This window comes from Chrysemys picta, chromosome 7 (genome assembly GCF_011386835.1).
Source record: "Chrysemys picta bellii isolate R12L10 chromosome 7, ASM1138683v2, whole genome shotgun sequence".
Lineage (NCBI taxonomy): Eukaryota > Metazoa > Chordata > Testudines > Emydidae > Chrysemys > Chrysemys picta.
Genome location: NC_088797.1, coordinates 31,144,029 through 31,159,678, shown reverse-complemented (window position 1 = coordinate 31,159,678; position 15,650 = coordinate 31,144,029). Strand labels below are relative to the sequence as shown.

Sequence of the window (15,650 nt, the reverse complement as noted above, 5' to 3'; positions counted from 1 at the left end):
GGAGGCACTCACACCTTCTCTGTAGTGGGTTAATGTAACATTATCTGTTGGGGAGGGGGATGTGGAGGACTTATCATGACATCACAGGGGGTTGTTTGCTCCATCTCTGGTTACCAGGTAACAGCTGCCCACCCTTGTGTGGGATTTCCCCCAGTGGTCTGGTGAGTGAACAGTTTATTCTGCACAGTATTTACAGAGATGCCTTAGACCTGTAGCAGAGAGCTACCTAGCTCTTCTGTAACACTTGGCATTCATAGCTCTCAAAGCAGTTCTGCCAAATTACCCTCATTTTACAGGTGGGGAAACTGAGGCACAGAGCAAGGAAGTGGCTTGCCCAAGGTCACCCAACAGGTTAGTGGCACAGCCAGGAATCCTGGCCACCTGAGTCCCAGGCCACTACACTATCCACTAGGCCACACAGCCTCCCTGCTTCCTTAGTCCTCTTCCTGCAGGGCAGTAATCTATACCAGAATGAGGCACCTTTATACTGGTCTAACTGCATGCACACTAGAGGTTGTACCAGTATTGTTAACAATATCACCCCCTAACAGCCACAGTGATGCTGATACAACATCTGTGAGGCGCGCAGGCCTTAAACTGGGATGTTCAAAGGAGCATCAAGAAGTTACCACCCCAAATCCCACTGGAATTGTTGCCTCATTTGAAAAGTCTTGGAATACTTGCATTCTAATTTGGAAAGCCTTTGAATCCTTATGAGAATCATAGGCTCCCCCTTGCCTGTGTCTCCAATGGCAAAATGGGGATAATCTGTAGTAAAGTTAACCTTATATTAACTGGGTTACCCAGAGTCCTATGGGCTAGAGCCATGCTCCATCCCTCCCTTCCTCCTGTCTGAGTGGGTGGGCGTTTTCCTCCCCATGCTGTTGTGAACGATGTAGTCAACATTGGCTTGCAGCTCTGCAAGCAAACTTATTTTTGTTGTGCTGAGTGGTCCCGTTAAAAATAATACTTCCTCTGGCTGTCTTGTGTATTTAGATTGTAAGGTCCTCAGAGCACAGCCTCTCTGTGCGTCTGTGCAGTGCCTGGCCAACAGGGACCCTGATCTTCGTTGGTGTCCGTGCAGTGCCCAGCAGCACAACGGGACCCCAACCTCAGGCGGGGATCTGTGTACCAGTTGGCACGATGGGGGTCCTGATCTCAGTTCCATGTGTCTGTGCTATGCATTGTGTCTGCTCATTCTGCTCCCCCAGCCTCTGTGGAAAGGGACTGTTGGCCCCTTACTAAAATTTACTGGCGGGTTTTGGCTTGCAAGCTCCCAGTACCAAAAGAAAGGGGAAGGGTCGATGGGAAATCAGGAACCCTGAGACTGACAGTCCCCAGGGGCAATGGGGAGAGGCCAATGCTTCAGGTCAGCCTGATTGACAGGCAGGCAGTCCAATGAGGGAGTCAGGAGGTCAGGGGTCCTGTCCTCCCAGTGAGCTGGAGCTGCCTGGCCAGAGGGGTGAGCTAAGGAGAGAGCAGGGTGTAGCAGAGCCACGCAGGTGTAGTGGCAGCAGTGCTGGGGCTGGAGCCAGGTGTGGTGAGCAGCTAAAGAGAGTGAGGGGGACTCTGGGCAGTGGGCCCAGTGCAGGGAGATGCCCCCAGCCAGGAGGTCTTGCAGGCCGGACTAGGAGGGGGGATTCACAGGGGAAGAAGGGTTCTGCCACCTAGCGCCAGAGGCCGTTTGACCATCGCCAGAGCAAGTGTCTGACCTGCTGCACCCCTGCAGCACAGCCAGCGCCTGGGCAGGGGCCTGGGACAGGTGAGGGACAGGCTGCGAACGGCCCTTACGTTCCAGAGACGGCTGGTTGTGGTGTCCCCGTGCCACAGGGCTGGGGGATGGGTTTTCCTTTCACCTTTCTGATTTTTCCCTTGCTTTTTACATTGGTTGCTGTTTACTAAATTGTATTAGCTTTGAACTGTATGTAATGATCAGTGGGTCAGGGAAGAGTCCAGTGCAGAGAGAGCACCCCTGAGTGGGGACACCCTAGACCCTGTTTTAAGTGACCACAACAAGGTTGGGGGGCCGAGCCCCCAGGAATTCTGGGCCCAGCCTTGCCGGGGTTACAAGGACACTGCCACACAGGGAGCCCTCGAGATCAGGCAGGCCTCTGGGGGAGCGGGAGCGAGGACTCAGATCCTTTCGCTAGCCCATTTCACCAGGGGAGTGTATAAGCCAGGAAAGTTGCCCACAATAGTGGGACCAATCCCCCACTTGCATCTACATTGAGTGTCTGTGCCATGCTGTGATAATTTCGGGAATCTGTCTGTACAGCTGAGGGATCCTGGGTGAGATTCTGAGCTCTCTGCATGTAGCTTTCCCAGGTGGCAAACTCCATGGGGAAGGTACAGCCCCTTTGCCTTCCTTGCTGGCCTTTCACCTCCAGGATGGACCAAAATTCCAAGGGGTTGGGGCTGGGGAAGACCTAACAATGGGGGGTCATTAAAACTGGACCCTCCACTTTCAGAAAGGAAGCGCTCTAAACAATGAACTGGTTGTCAGGGGAGAGGTCACTTGGCAAGGGAGTCCCCGTTGAGTAGGGTTACCATACATCCGGATTTTCCCGGACATGTCCGGCTTTTTGGGCTCCAAATCCCCGTCCGGGGGGAAATCCCAAAAAGCCGGACATGTCCGGGAAAATCGGACATGCGGTGCCGGGCCGGGGGCTCGGGTGCCGGGCCGGGGGCTCGGGGGCTCGGACGGCGGTGCTCGGGGGGCGCGGTGCCGGGCCGGGGGCTCGGGGGCTCGGCCGGCGGTGCTCGGGGGGCGCGGTGCCGGGCCGGGGGCTCGGGGGGCCTGGCCGGCGGTGCCGGGCCGGGGGCTCGGGGGCTCGGCCGGCGGCTCGGGTGCCGGGCCGGGTGCCGGGCCGGGGACTCGGGTGCCGGGCCGGGGGCTCGGGGGCTCGGCCGGCGGTGCTCGGGGGGACCCGGTGCCGGGCCGGGCCGGGGGCTCGGGGGCCCGGCCGGCGGCTCGGGTGCCGGGCCGGGTGCCGGGCCGGGGACTCGGGTGCCGGGCCGGGGGCTCGGGGGCTCGGCTGGCGGTGCTCGGGGGGACCCGGTGCCGGGCCGGGCCGGGGGCTCGGGGGCCCGGCCGGCGGCTCGGGTGCCGGGCCGGGTGCCGGGCCGGGGACTCGGGTGCCGGGCCGGGGGCTCGGGGGCTCGGCTGGCGGTGCTCGGGGGGACCCGGTGCCGGGCCGGGGGCTCGGGTGCCCGGCCGGCGGCTCGGGTGCCGGGCCGGGTGCCGGGCCGGGGACTCGGGTGCCGGGCTGGGCCGGGGGCTCGGGGGCCCGGCCGGCGGTGCCGGGCCGGGGGCTCGGGTGCCGGGCCGGGGGTTCGGCCGGCGGTGCCGGGCCGGGCCGGGGGCTCGGGGGACGGGCTGGGGGCTCGGGGGACGGGCTGGGGACCTGCGGTGCCGGGGGTGGGCCGCGCCTCCTCCCCCCACACCCCACCTTACCTGCTTCACGCTTCCCGCGACTCAAATGTTCGCGGGAAGCAGCGGAGGGGGCGGAGACTTTGGGGAGGGGGCGGAGTTGGGGCTGGGGGCAGGGCTGGGGCCCCTTTAAAGTGTCCTCCTTTCGGAGGCACTAAATATGGTAACCCTACCGTTGAGGCTTCCCAGAAGTCACCTGACCAGAGACTGGAAGATTATAAAGAGCAGGAGCTGCACTGTTTGCTCTTTACCCATTGATTTTTCACAGGTTTAAGGGGCGGGAAGCTGCTGCAGAGCCGGCTGAGGCGGGGGACCATGCCTACCTGAGCGCAGGTGGCCCCCGCCCTCCCAAGGGACGGGACATGCGTGGCGGGGTTATTATTTTTGTGTGGATCTGTGTCTCTCTCGTGTGCATAAGGAAGGAGCAACAGTGTCGCAGAACTGTGTGCAGAGTGCAACAAAGAGTCCTGTGGCACCTTATAGACTAACAGATGTCTTGGAGCATGAGCTTTCGTGGGTGAATACCCACTTCGTCAGACGCATGTAATGGAAATTTCCAGAGGCAGGTATAAATATGCAGGCAAGAATCAGTCTGGAGATAACGAGGTTAGTTCAATCAGGGAGGGTGAAGCCCTCTTCTAGTAGTTGAGGGCCTCACCCTCAACTGTGTGCAGAGTGTCTGTGTTATGTGCTATACCTACCATGTGCCCCTGAGGGAGTTCGTGGGGAGCTGGAAGGCGCACACCTTTGGTGGGAGTCTGGGAGAGGTGTGATTAAGTAATTGGGGTGTCTTGGGGTCAGCACTGGAGGCGGGGGCCTAAGGCAGGTGGGCTGAGGGGCTCTGTTTCTGTGAAGGGGTGATGGACTGAGGGTTGGAGCCCAGACAATGTGCCACAGAGGCCAAGGGAGGAAACCCGGTAGCAGCCTGCTGAGACCCAGGGAAGATTAAAATACCCAGGGATCCAGAGGCTGGGATTCCCCCCAGGGCAGCCTGGCGAGTGGCCAGGGAGGGGAACGCCACTGGATCTGTGACAGGGGCACCTGCTCCAAACCTGCCTTATCAAGGGGCTTGGCTGGCTTGGGGGAGCAGGGAATGGAGGACAGGGCCTTTCCCCTCTAGGGTGCACCAGCTCCAGTCCAGCGTGAGGCTGGGAGATGGCTGCCTGCCTCACCAGGGACCAGGATCTGGAATGTAGTTTCCTTCTGTATCTGATGGCTCGGCCAATTGACATTTGCTGCTCAGATTCTAAAAAGCCACGTGGTTTCAGGGACGAATCAACGAAGGGAACTGAAAGTGAGATACTAACCTTACATGATGCAGGTTCCGGATTCAGAGTGGCTCAGGCTGTGAGTGGGTCAAAGGCTAGTGGGTGCTGGGTCCAATCTGGCCCCAGGGTGGGGAACTGGCTAGCTCAGGGGGGTAGAGAATGGGATCTGGGCCCTTTCTTCTCTAGGGGGTGCCAGCTCCAATCCAGCCTGAAGTTGGGTGGACGGTTGGCTCAGGGATATGGGGAATGGGATACAGGGTCTTTCCTTTCTCAGGGGAGGCAGCTCCAATCCAGTCCGAGGTTGCAGGGACTGGCTGGCTCAGTGGGTTGGGAAATGGGCTATGGGGTATTCCTTTGCTAGGGCAGTGGGTCTGATCCATGCCCAGCTAGTTAATGGTACTTCTTGGATGCTGAGGGATAGCTCAGTTGGGGGGAGGGATAGCTCAGTGGTTTGAGCATTGACCTCCTAAACCTGGGGCTTGAGAAAAAGCAACAAATATCACAAGACAATATTATTGATCTGGGGCTTCTCGGGAGTGTTTGTTAAACACGCCTGTGTCTAACGCCTTCAGAGAGCGGCCATACCCAAGTGTCAGGCATGTGAGCAATGCTTTTATTTCTTTAACAACATGTGGTTCAGCATGACCCAGGCAATCTGTTAATGCTGATGCAAGCTTGTAGATCTGCCCGCAGAATCTCTCTGGCTAGATTTATACACACACTCGCCAAGAATGTCCCAGATGTCCAAAACCACTAGTTGCTTTAACATTCATGTTGCTAAATTGGAGACGGGGCAGAGAAGAGCCACAAAAATTATTTGAGGGCTGGAAAAAATGCCTGCCAGTGAGAGCTTTAAAGAGTTCAATCGTTTAGCTTCAGTTGAGAGGAGACTTGATTACTTTGTATAAGTATCTTCATGGGGAGAAAATCTCAGCTCTTTAACCTAGCAGAGAAAGGCAGGACAAGACCTAATGGCTGGAAGTTAAAGCCAGACACATTCCAATTAGAAATAAGACACCAATGTTTCACAGTGCAAGTGATTAACCATTGGAACAAACTCCCAAGGGCAGTGATCCCAAAGGAGAAAGCAGGTGGGAAGCTAAGCCAGCTCCAGTAGAGATCAGCTCCCATGGATCTTGCTCAGGTCTTATGGCCCAGGCCAACGTTTGCATTATTCGTCCTTCTGCTTGTTGTCAGAGAGCAATGCGCCAATGAATGTAGCAACTGCCACAAGGGCTCCTACGCCCACGATCCCCACCGCCCCTGCAACCATGGCATCTTGGACCTGCAAAGCACAGAAGAGACCTGGTCAGGAGGCCCTGGATAGCCCAGGGGGTTTAAACGGAGCAGTAAATGGCACAAGAACCGTGCTGAGTTCAAGTCCATTTTAGAGCATCCGGCCTCCACAGTTCACCGGAGGCAGCGTAACTGTGGTTCAGGAGTTGCCCTGGGCAAATCCCTTCCCTGCTCTGGGCCTCCCTTCCCATCCTTTGTCTAGTTGGATTGTAAACTCATCAGGGCAGGGGCTGTCTCTCGCTGTGCAAAGCCCAGCACAACAGGACCCCTATCTCTGATGGGGTCTGTGTGTAACACCGACAGACCCCGGTCGGTGGGATTGAACCTGGGACTTCTGGATCTTAGTGCATGGGCCTCTACTGCATGAGCTAAAATGCAACTGGCCCTTAGCTAAGGCTGTAGAGCAGACTCATTAATCTCTAAGTGGGCTCAGTACCACTAGATTGGACAGAGGTGTGTGGGTTACATGTGCACACATAGCAGGGCCTCATATGGCATGTGTGTGTACACACATACACACACATACAGCAGGGCCCACTCCACCCCCACCTGGTCACTCCTAGCCACACCGTAGCGCAGCTTGGTGACGAAGTGCTCGCAATTCTCACTGGTGACACTGTATGGCATCGTCTTCCCCACCAGAGACTCTGCTTCCTGGATAATCTGGTCCACACTCCGACGGGGCAGCTTCCCATCGTGCTTGTTGTTGACCCGGTAGTCATCGCCTTTCACCACTGCCCAGAGGGGTTCCTTTCTCACCACGGCTTTATCAGCCACCACGGACATCAGGCTGGAGAATCCAGTTTTGGTGAACTCACCTGGGGATCCGGGACAGACACATGGACCATGTGCTAACAGATCTGGATTGACTTTGGGATTTCCATCCCTCCCTGGAGTCTCCATCACTTGGGATGTGTCTTAGCCCAAGCCAAGCAGGGCACATGTCCCAGCTACAGGGCTGGCTGCACCTTTGTCCCCAGTGCACCCTTTCAGGTGTCAGGCCTTGTGCATTCTGGGAGTGGAATCATATGATTCTCCTGCTCTTAAGCGGAGCCCTGGGCTATGGCATCCTGTTGATCAGCCCTGCCTACTCTGCAGGTCCAACTGGGATTGGCACCTGCAGTTCTTCCCTTTGGGAACCTGTGACCTGTGGTGTGTGCAGTGACCAGACACTGCCTTACACCAAAGTAGTGTTTAGTCTTAACAGTGGGAACAAAGTGTAACATACAAGAAAGGATATTAAAGCAATAAACCAGCTATAGGAGCTCAAGCCCTGAAGGCTTAATGATCTTAGACCCAGAGGTCCAGGCTTGATCCCCAATACCGACAATCTGGCCCCAGGCATAGCCTTACATCAGCACACACACATTGGCAGAGCCAGGCAGGGTGCTTACTGGGGGGAGCTAAGTGGATGACATATCCGTAGCCCACGTAGAGGGCCCAGTGCCGGTATCCGAAGCGGGAAATCTCAATCAGGTCCCCAGGCTTCGGTTCCACCTGTTGGAGCAAAATCAGCATGACTAATGAGGGGGGAGGAGCAAACCTACCTACCTACCTACCCCTCCGCCACGGAATCCCTCACCGCAGAGACTTTGAGAACATAGCAGGGTGGCCGATCCAACTGCTGGAGGGGATTGACCTGGCAAACACCAGAGCCCAAAGCACCAGCTTCTGTCCCTGGAGCTAAGGAACCCAGCTGGTCCAGTTTGCAGCTGTAGCAGACTCTAGCTCAGATGCGGAGAAGGTGTGTAATGTACAATGAAGATGGTGCAATTAACCAGAGAGAGGGGTTTGCCACTAAAATGGGCAGAAGGGCGACTGGTTCAGAGGCCAGGGGTCTAAGAGAAGCTGGAGAAAGGATTTGGCTCAGGCATGTGGGTTATGAGGGGCACTTCTCCCTGCCACTAGGAGGCATCTGGGGCAGGGTCTCCAGATGGGCTATTTGTTCATGCATCACTAAGGTCTATGGCATACTGGGTGCAGAATCTCAGGGCAGACCTGAGATTGCTCCCTCTTCTGGCTGTGCTGGGGTTGGGAACTTGGTCAGGATTTTCCTTTGCCGCTGGGAATAACAACCAGGGGAAAATTTCTATCAAAATGTTTTTTTTTTCAAAAGGAACATTGGGGTTTTGACATGACATAAAAATGTTCATGGAAAGATCCGTTTTCATTTTTAAAAATCATATTTCCTACAAAAGACCAAAAAGTGATTTTATTTCAGTGAAAAAGTGAAACTGTTTTGGTTTCATCAGTTTTGGCTAAAAAAAAATCTCTGTTTTGGCCAAAAATATGCAGTTTTCAGCAGTTTTCAGCCAAAAATATTCAACTTTTGGTAGTTTTTGACTGAAAATATGTGATTTAAATATTCAGATTTTGTCAGTTTGGGGCCAAAAATCAGCTAAATATGAGTCAACGGTGTAACGCTGTTGCAAAAAAAGCAAACATTATTCTGGGATGTATTGGCAGTATTGTAAGCAAGACACGAGAAGTAATTCTTTCGCTCTACTCTGCGCTGATTAGGCCTCAGCTGGAGTATTATGTCCAGTTCTGGGGACCACATTTCAGGAAAGATGTGGATAAATTGGAGAAAGTCCAGAGAAGAGTGACAAAAATGATTAAAGGTCTAGAAAACATGACCTATGAAGGAAGATTGAAAAAATTGGGTTTGTTTAGTCTGGAGAAGAGAAGACTGAGAGGGCACATGACAATTTTCAAGTACATGAAAGGTTGTTACAAGGAGAAGGGAGAAAATTTGTTGTTCTGTCCTCAGAGGTTAAGAAGATGAAGCAATGGGCTTAAATTGCAGTAAGGGCGGTTTAGGTTGGACATTAGGAAAAACTTCCTAATTGTCAGAGTGGTTAAGCACTGGAATAAATTGCCTAGGGAGGTTGTGAAAACTCCATCATTGGGGATTTTTAAGAGCAGGTTGGACAAACACCTGTCAGGGATTGTCTAGATAAGACTTAGTCCTGCCTTGAATGCAGGGGACTGGACTGGATGACCTCTTGAGATACCTTCCAGTCCTATGATTCTAGGCAACATTTTTCCATCTGCAACTTGCAATTTGTCAAAGTCGAAATGTTCCTTCTTAACAGTGCAAGTAATTAAGTATTGGAACAACTTACCTATGGTCCTGGTGGATTCTCCATGACTGACAATTCTGAACTCAAGATTGGAAATTTTTTCTAAAACCTCTGCTCTAGGAATTATTTTGGGGGAGTTTGCTGGCCTTTGTTAGACAGGAGGTCAGACTAGATTATCACAATGGTCCCTTCTGGCCTTGGAATCTATGGTTCTATGAATCTATGAATAAAGGACAAGCCCAATACAAGTTAATCTGATATACAAGCCGTTTCAGTAAGTACTTACCCCTTTAAGTGGCATTTTCGTTGAGCTTCAGAAGCAGAATGGCTTATTTTCTCAGAATTTCTATGTTTTAAAGAAATTAAGATTTCAGTTTCAGTTTCCCCTTGACTAATTCAAATGTGTCACCTATGTAAATCCTCAGAAATTGATAAAAGAAACTTAGGTGTTTGCATCGCATCTAAGTAGCATAAATGGACACTGGATTGTTGTGGTTCCGGGGGAACCTGTTTAGCTCATTGCTGGACAAGAAAAGCTAAAATTAGACCAGAGGTGAGGCAGATTCATTGCCGTAAGCATCATCAAGGAAGGAGAGCGTGGCATTCTGTACTTCAAAGCCACACCCTGAAATCCCCATACTCACCCCTGTCATATAATTGATATGTTTTGCACAAAGTATGCCTTGTGAGGTATCACGTTAAAGGTCTTGATCTGTTGAACATTAATATCCTGTTGGATTGTATGTGAAGTTATGAAGTTTTGCTATGTGTGTGTTACTGAAAAGTGTTGTGAGGTTGGGAACACCCACAACCAGCCTTTCAGGTACAACAATGGAGTAGCCAGACGTGCTGATGCCCATTAAAGAGATTCCACAATCCCAGGAGCTGTATACAATGGAGACTTCTCAGAAAAATCACATAGAGGATAGAGAATGCTTGACCAATGGGGGCGGACATCCATGTCACAACCATAGATCTTTCCAACAAGCTGGAAGAAACTATAAAGAGGGGAAGAGACATCATGGCTTGGCCTCACTCACCCCCCACTCATCACCTGGAAGAAAGGTCTGGAGGACAAAGACTTTGAACTGGGGAGGGTGGTCGCAGGCTGGCGGAGAGTTCCAGCCTGTGTATTGAAGATCTGTGACATGTTGTACCATCTATCGGGGTGAGACACTGCTCGATTCAAATCTGTTTAGTTTATAGAACTTAGACTGTGAATTTATTTTATTTCTTAGGTAACCAACTTTGATCTCTATGCTTGCTACTTATGAGCACTTAAAATCGATCTTTCTGTAGTTAACAAATATGTTTTCTATTTTACCTAAAACTGTGTTTTGGTTGAAGTGCTTGGGAAATCTCAGCTCAGTTTACAAAGGCTAGTGAGTGTCCTCTCCACATGGGGGAGGGGCTGGACGGGGGGTGGACTGGGTAATGAACTTACACTGGTCAGGCTTCTGACCAGGGCAGGACGGTACAGTTCTGGGGTACAAGGCTGGGGAGCTGGTGGGAATTGGCTGAAACCTCCCTGTTGATGGTACATGACTGCCTGGGAGAAGCATTCATGTAACTCTGTTGGGTGTGTCCCTGTCTGTGGATGGCTGTATAGGTGCAGTACCGGCCAGAGATTTGTAACTTGATACAGCATCACAGTATGTGAGGATACCCCAGGTTGGAGGGACAGAGGGCTCTGCTAGCAGTCCCACAGGCCAGGAACCCCGTCACAGAGGGGAAATGTTTAGGGTGTTGCAAGGGGAAATAGCCAGAAATAATATAAATGGATTGTAAAACCGAAATGTTAAAGTATTGCCACAACCCTGCATGTTCAAACTCAGGAGTGCAGCTGCAAGAGATATTATGAGATTGGTTAAAAAATCGGGATTTTCCTTTGCCGCTGGGAATAAGAACCGGGGGAAATTTTCCATCAAAACGTTTTTTTCAAAAGGAAAATTGGGGTTTTGACATAAAGTAAATGGTCATGGAAAGAAATGTTGGTTTTCAAGTTTTCATTTTTAAAAATCATATTTCCTACAAAAGACCAAAAAGTGATCTTATTTCTGTGAAAAAGTGAAACTGTTTTGGTTTCATCAGTTTTGGCTGAAAAAAATCTCTGTTTTGGTCAAAAATATGCAGTTTTCAGCCAAAAATATTCAACTTTTGGTAGTTTCTGACTGAAAATATATGATTTCAATATTCAGATTTTGGCAGTTTGGGGCCAAAAAATCAGTTTCTGGCAATTTTGATTCAAAACTAGGGTGATCATATTTTCCCAAAGGGAAAACAGGACACTGCATGGGGCCAGCTCAAGCCCCTCCTCTCCCCCACATGCATGGGACCGGCCTGAGCTCCCCCACCACCACCCACCCGTCCAGGGCTGGCTCGGCCCAAGCTGCTCTCCTGAGCCCTCTCTCCCATGCAGGGCTGGCAGTGCCGCTTGCCCCCCCTCCATCCCACACGTTCTTCCACAACCTACTAGGGGTCACACCCCACTTTTTTGGCAAAACTGTGCGTTTGTCCCGTTAGCTCTTGCCAACTTTTAAGCCGGGACTGTCCTGGCCAAAATAGGACGTATGGTCACCCTATTCAAAACTGTTCCGTTTTTGGCCAAAATTATTCTGTGTTTGGCTAAAAATACATAGTTTCTAACCAAAAATATTCAATTTTCAGCAGATTTTGATAAAAAAAGCTTGATGTTTCATCAAAAACTTCCCATGAGGGGAAAAAGAAACCCAAACATTTTCCAGCCAACCCCAGTTGAGCTCCCAAGGTCTGTCTGCCTCATACCTCCCACTGCAGGATACACTTGCTATCTGTTGTCACAGTGTTGAGTAAATCAGTCCAGAATTTAAGAGGGTCCCGCAGATCAAGAGGTCTGGATGCCTGGCAACTAAGCAACCAAATCCTTCTTGCTCTGCAGCTGGTTTGTGAGGAAAGAGTGCGGTTCTGTAATTGACGAAGGGAGATATCCTTTCCTGATTTCACTCCATTGAGAGGAAATGAGTCCAGATGCAGTGTAACAGGACCTCCTCTTCCTGCCAGCCAGCCTGGCCAAGACTATATTTAACTCAAGGACACATGCCAAGAGCTGACCTTCATGGGGGACCCAGTAATCGGACGCCCAGATGCTACCCTGCACCCCTTGAATACACCCCACAAATGAGAGAGTGATACTAGGACTGGCATGGCCCAGCTGGGACAGACAAACAGCTGCAGAGATCAGCTGAGCTAAAAGGTTTGACTGACAGTTCTTGGGGCTTTTTTTGCAGCTGGTACTTACCAAGGAAGGAGGCATGATCGTCTTGGCGTGGCGGCGGGGGGCTGGGTCCTCAGCCTGCCTTGTGGGGCAAGGGGCCGAGAGAGGAACACTCCTCTTTAACGAGCGTAAGTGGTTGCAGATGGGTGTCAGAGCCACAGACAGCCCCGTTACTCACTGGAGTTCACACTGCAGGGCAGCGGGGTGTTGACGTGGGCAGGACAGTCTGGGGGAGGGATCAGGTGACGCCAGCTCTGCCAAGGAAAGAAAGAGCAGCTAACCCAGGCTGGTCCGCTATTGCTGCTGACTTGGAGGGGAAGGGAGAAGACTCATAGAAAAGGACAAACTTAGCTCTGAGCCGGTGCAACTCAGATCCCCAGGGGAATATGCTTTAAGATTCTGCTGTCTGGGGATTTCTGGCTCCCCAGTCTCCCATGCTCCAGCCCACAAGATTGGGATGGAACCCAGCAATTCTGACTCTCAGTTCCTCCCACCTCCCCAAACTGCTAGACCCCATTCCCCATTCAGAGCTGGGAATGGAATCCAGGAGCTCTGACGCTGTCCCCCGCTCTAAGCACTGGACACCACTCCCCTCTGTGAGACGAAGAGTAGAACCCAGGGGTCCTGATGCTCTAGCCATGAAACTCACACTCCCTGCCAGAGGCCAAATAGAGCTGGCATGGGAGTGGCTGGAGCTGAGCAGCCCTGGAGTTTAGAGGCTAATAAAAAGATGAGCCCTTGTATATACTCGCATTTCATGCCACCTCATTACTGACTTGCCAGGCCTCATCCCTGGCTTAATTCCAGTGAAGACCTCTGGATGGGGCCACCATGTGAAATCCCATAGCCAGGGCTGATTGGACCTAGAGACAAAGTGACTCCATGTTCACAAACCCGACCAGTGGCAGATGAGATGTCACTCAGCGATGCCAGCATTCAGCCCATACACTCCTAGCTACATTCAATTCCCCCCCTCAGAGCAATTGGCTCAGGCTCTTTGCAGACTCAAGCAGCTGTCGCGTCAGTTACACTCAGTCCATATATTTAGGTTTGTTTCTCAACCAGGACGCCTCCAGACTTCGGCAAGCAAGACAGCAAGTGGAGAGAGGTGACATTGCACTACACCACTGCGTGCAATCCCAGTCTGAGCCCTGCGTGCCACAAGAAGCCCACATTGCATGTGCACATGCACACACTCATCCCTTCCAGTCCTGTGTCTCTCTGCTATTGGCGAGGGCGAGACAGTCCGGCAACTCTAACCCTGGTGTAAGCCTGGCGTTCCTGCACTGCGCAATCTTATTGAGATGCATGAACCAAGCTCGGGGCTGCTGCCACATTCCCTTGGCTGTTTGCTTTGTATCACCCTGGCACAAGGCAGCTGGCAGGTCCAGCACCCCTGGGCCAAAACAGGTGCTCCTGTTTAGCCAATTAAGAGGGCAGGACAGCACCTGGAGGCTATAAAGACTCAGGTGAGAAGTGAGAAAACAACCCAGGAGTCCTGACTTCTAGACCATTGTTGGTGAACCAAAAGATTCCCTGACACAGAACCTATTGGTTACAAAATCCCCACAACTGCTACTGGAGAAAAAATAGAACTAGAACAGATAGAACTGCCCCAGAGCTGCTGGACAAACAGTTCCTAGGATTGGCCATCCTGTGTTAAACACCCCCCCCCCCCCCCGCCCGAGCTGTATCACTTGCTTGCTTTAGTACTTACAGGGATGAGAGATGTCTCTTGCATGGGGCTGGAATCGGCTGTCCTTGGCTTTCCTGACTGTGCTTTCCACACCCTCTTGTCAGCTTGCCATTTCATTCTGCCACTGGATTTATCTAAGGCAAATACCACATGGGTTGGATATTCAGGGCTTGGATTCCAGCCTATGGGAAGGTCATGTACGTCTATGCTGCTGACTCTACCTGTGTCCAAATTGAAGTTGTGCCCAAACCCACCTATTGTCCACACTCAACCCCCTGAAGCGCATGCTGGGGGCCAGTAGGTGTTGAGCAAGCTAGCTCACCTGAGGGATATGTGTACATGCTCGGGTTAGCTGAGGCCTACCCTATACCTGCCCCACTCTTCAATGTGGATGTGTTGGAGGGGCAGGTACCAGGTATCAAATTTGAATAGTCCTCCACTAGCATTCCCACAATGCACGGTACCCATATCTTCTGCCCTCCAATCTATAAAGTTTGAGCTGAGTGAGTAGGCTTGAGAAGGATACCAGAATTTTAATCAATAGCTGGGTCAAGTCTGATTTCACATGGAGTAGCAGGAACACCCACCTCTATGCTTACACTTCATAAGAACATCGGCCCTACTGGGTCACACCAGTGGCCCATCTAGCCCAGTTTCTTTCTCTGACAGTGGACAGTGCCAAAAGCTTCAGAGAGAAGGAACAGAGCTGGGCAATTATCAAGTTCCAGCTTCCGGTGGTTGGAGGTTTAAGGACCCTCAGAGCATGGGGTTGCGTCCCTGACCATCTTGGCTAATAGCCATTGGTGGACCTATCTTCCATGAACTTATCTAATACCCTTTTGAACTCAGTTATAGTTTTGGTCTTCTCAAAATCCCCAGGCAATGAGTTCCACTGGTTGACTGTCCATTGTGTAAAAAAGTACTTTCCTTTGTTTTAAACGTGCTGCCTATTAATGTCATCGGTGACCCCAGTTGTAGTGTTCTGTAAAGGGGTAAATAGCACTTCCTATTCACTTTCCCCATACCATACATGATATTATAGCCCTCTATCGGCACTGAGCCAAAGCCAACCTGGCCATTACCAATGGTTGGCTCTTTGGGGTCCTGTGTGGAATGGCTGGAACTGAGCTGATGTGTCATTCTCCAGTTATCGCATTCCAGACAAACAGGAAAAAAGCCAAGTTGCATGTTAGCGAGCATGAGATGCTCTGATATCGTGGGCCTAGGTCAGCACCTAAGAAGGTTCTGCAACTAACACAAGGCTAAGCTACAATGTTCCGTTGTATCCTGAATATGTTTGAAGCATGATCGGGAGCTGCTACCCACACAGCCATACTTTACAGGTGTGGAGGAAGGGGGCAGAGCAGGGGGATTGGTATTTGATGCCAAAGTTCCCAGCTTAGATCCCCTGTTGCAGTTTTTAGCCCCAATGGTCGCTGGTACAATTCCTACTGGATACTCCTGGGGGAATTCTGTGCCACCACGCAGTGCAGAATTGTGCAGAAATTAACGTTGGGCGTGCAGAATTTCCTTCCCCCTCCTCCAGAAATGGGCTGCAGAGATTTTGGCCGCCACTAGGGGCCGCTGGCCCCAGCAGAGCCCATCTCGCAAATAGAATACAAGA

The 15,650-nt window shown here is 51.8% G+C and overlaps 1 protein-coding gene across 7 annotated transcripts; it reads right to left on the bottom strand.

Moving 5' to 3' along the window:
• Positions 1–5,290: 5,290 nt before the first annotated feature.
• Positions 5,291–12,579, bottom strand: LOC101951554 (phospholipase A and acyltransferase 3-like). 7 transcript variants are annotated; one of them, XM_042849705.2, is made up of 5 exons: positions 12,355–12,579; positions 9,364–9,423; positions 7,389–7,491; positions 6,603–6,812; positions 5,291–5,983 (listed from the first exon to the last, which is right to left on the bottom strand). In XM_042849705.2, exons 2-5 carry the CDS (start codon positions 9,376–9,378, stop codon positions 5,892–5,894), a joined length of 420 nt encoding a protein of 139 aa, XP_042705639.2. In that variant the 5' UTR covers positions 9,379–9,423; positions 12,355–12,579; the 3' UTR covers positions 5,291–5,891. The 7 variants fall into 7 exon arrangements, with proteins under 7 accessions (XP_042705639.2, XP_005305630.2, XP_005305628.2 ...); XM_005305573.5 differs by having other exon boundaries at positions 6,634–6,812; positions 12,355–12,563; XM_005305571.5 differs by having other exon boundaries at positions 6,544–6,812; positions 12,355–12,559.
• Between the last annotated feature and the right edge of the window lie 3,071 nt (positions 12,580–15,650).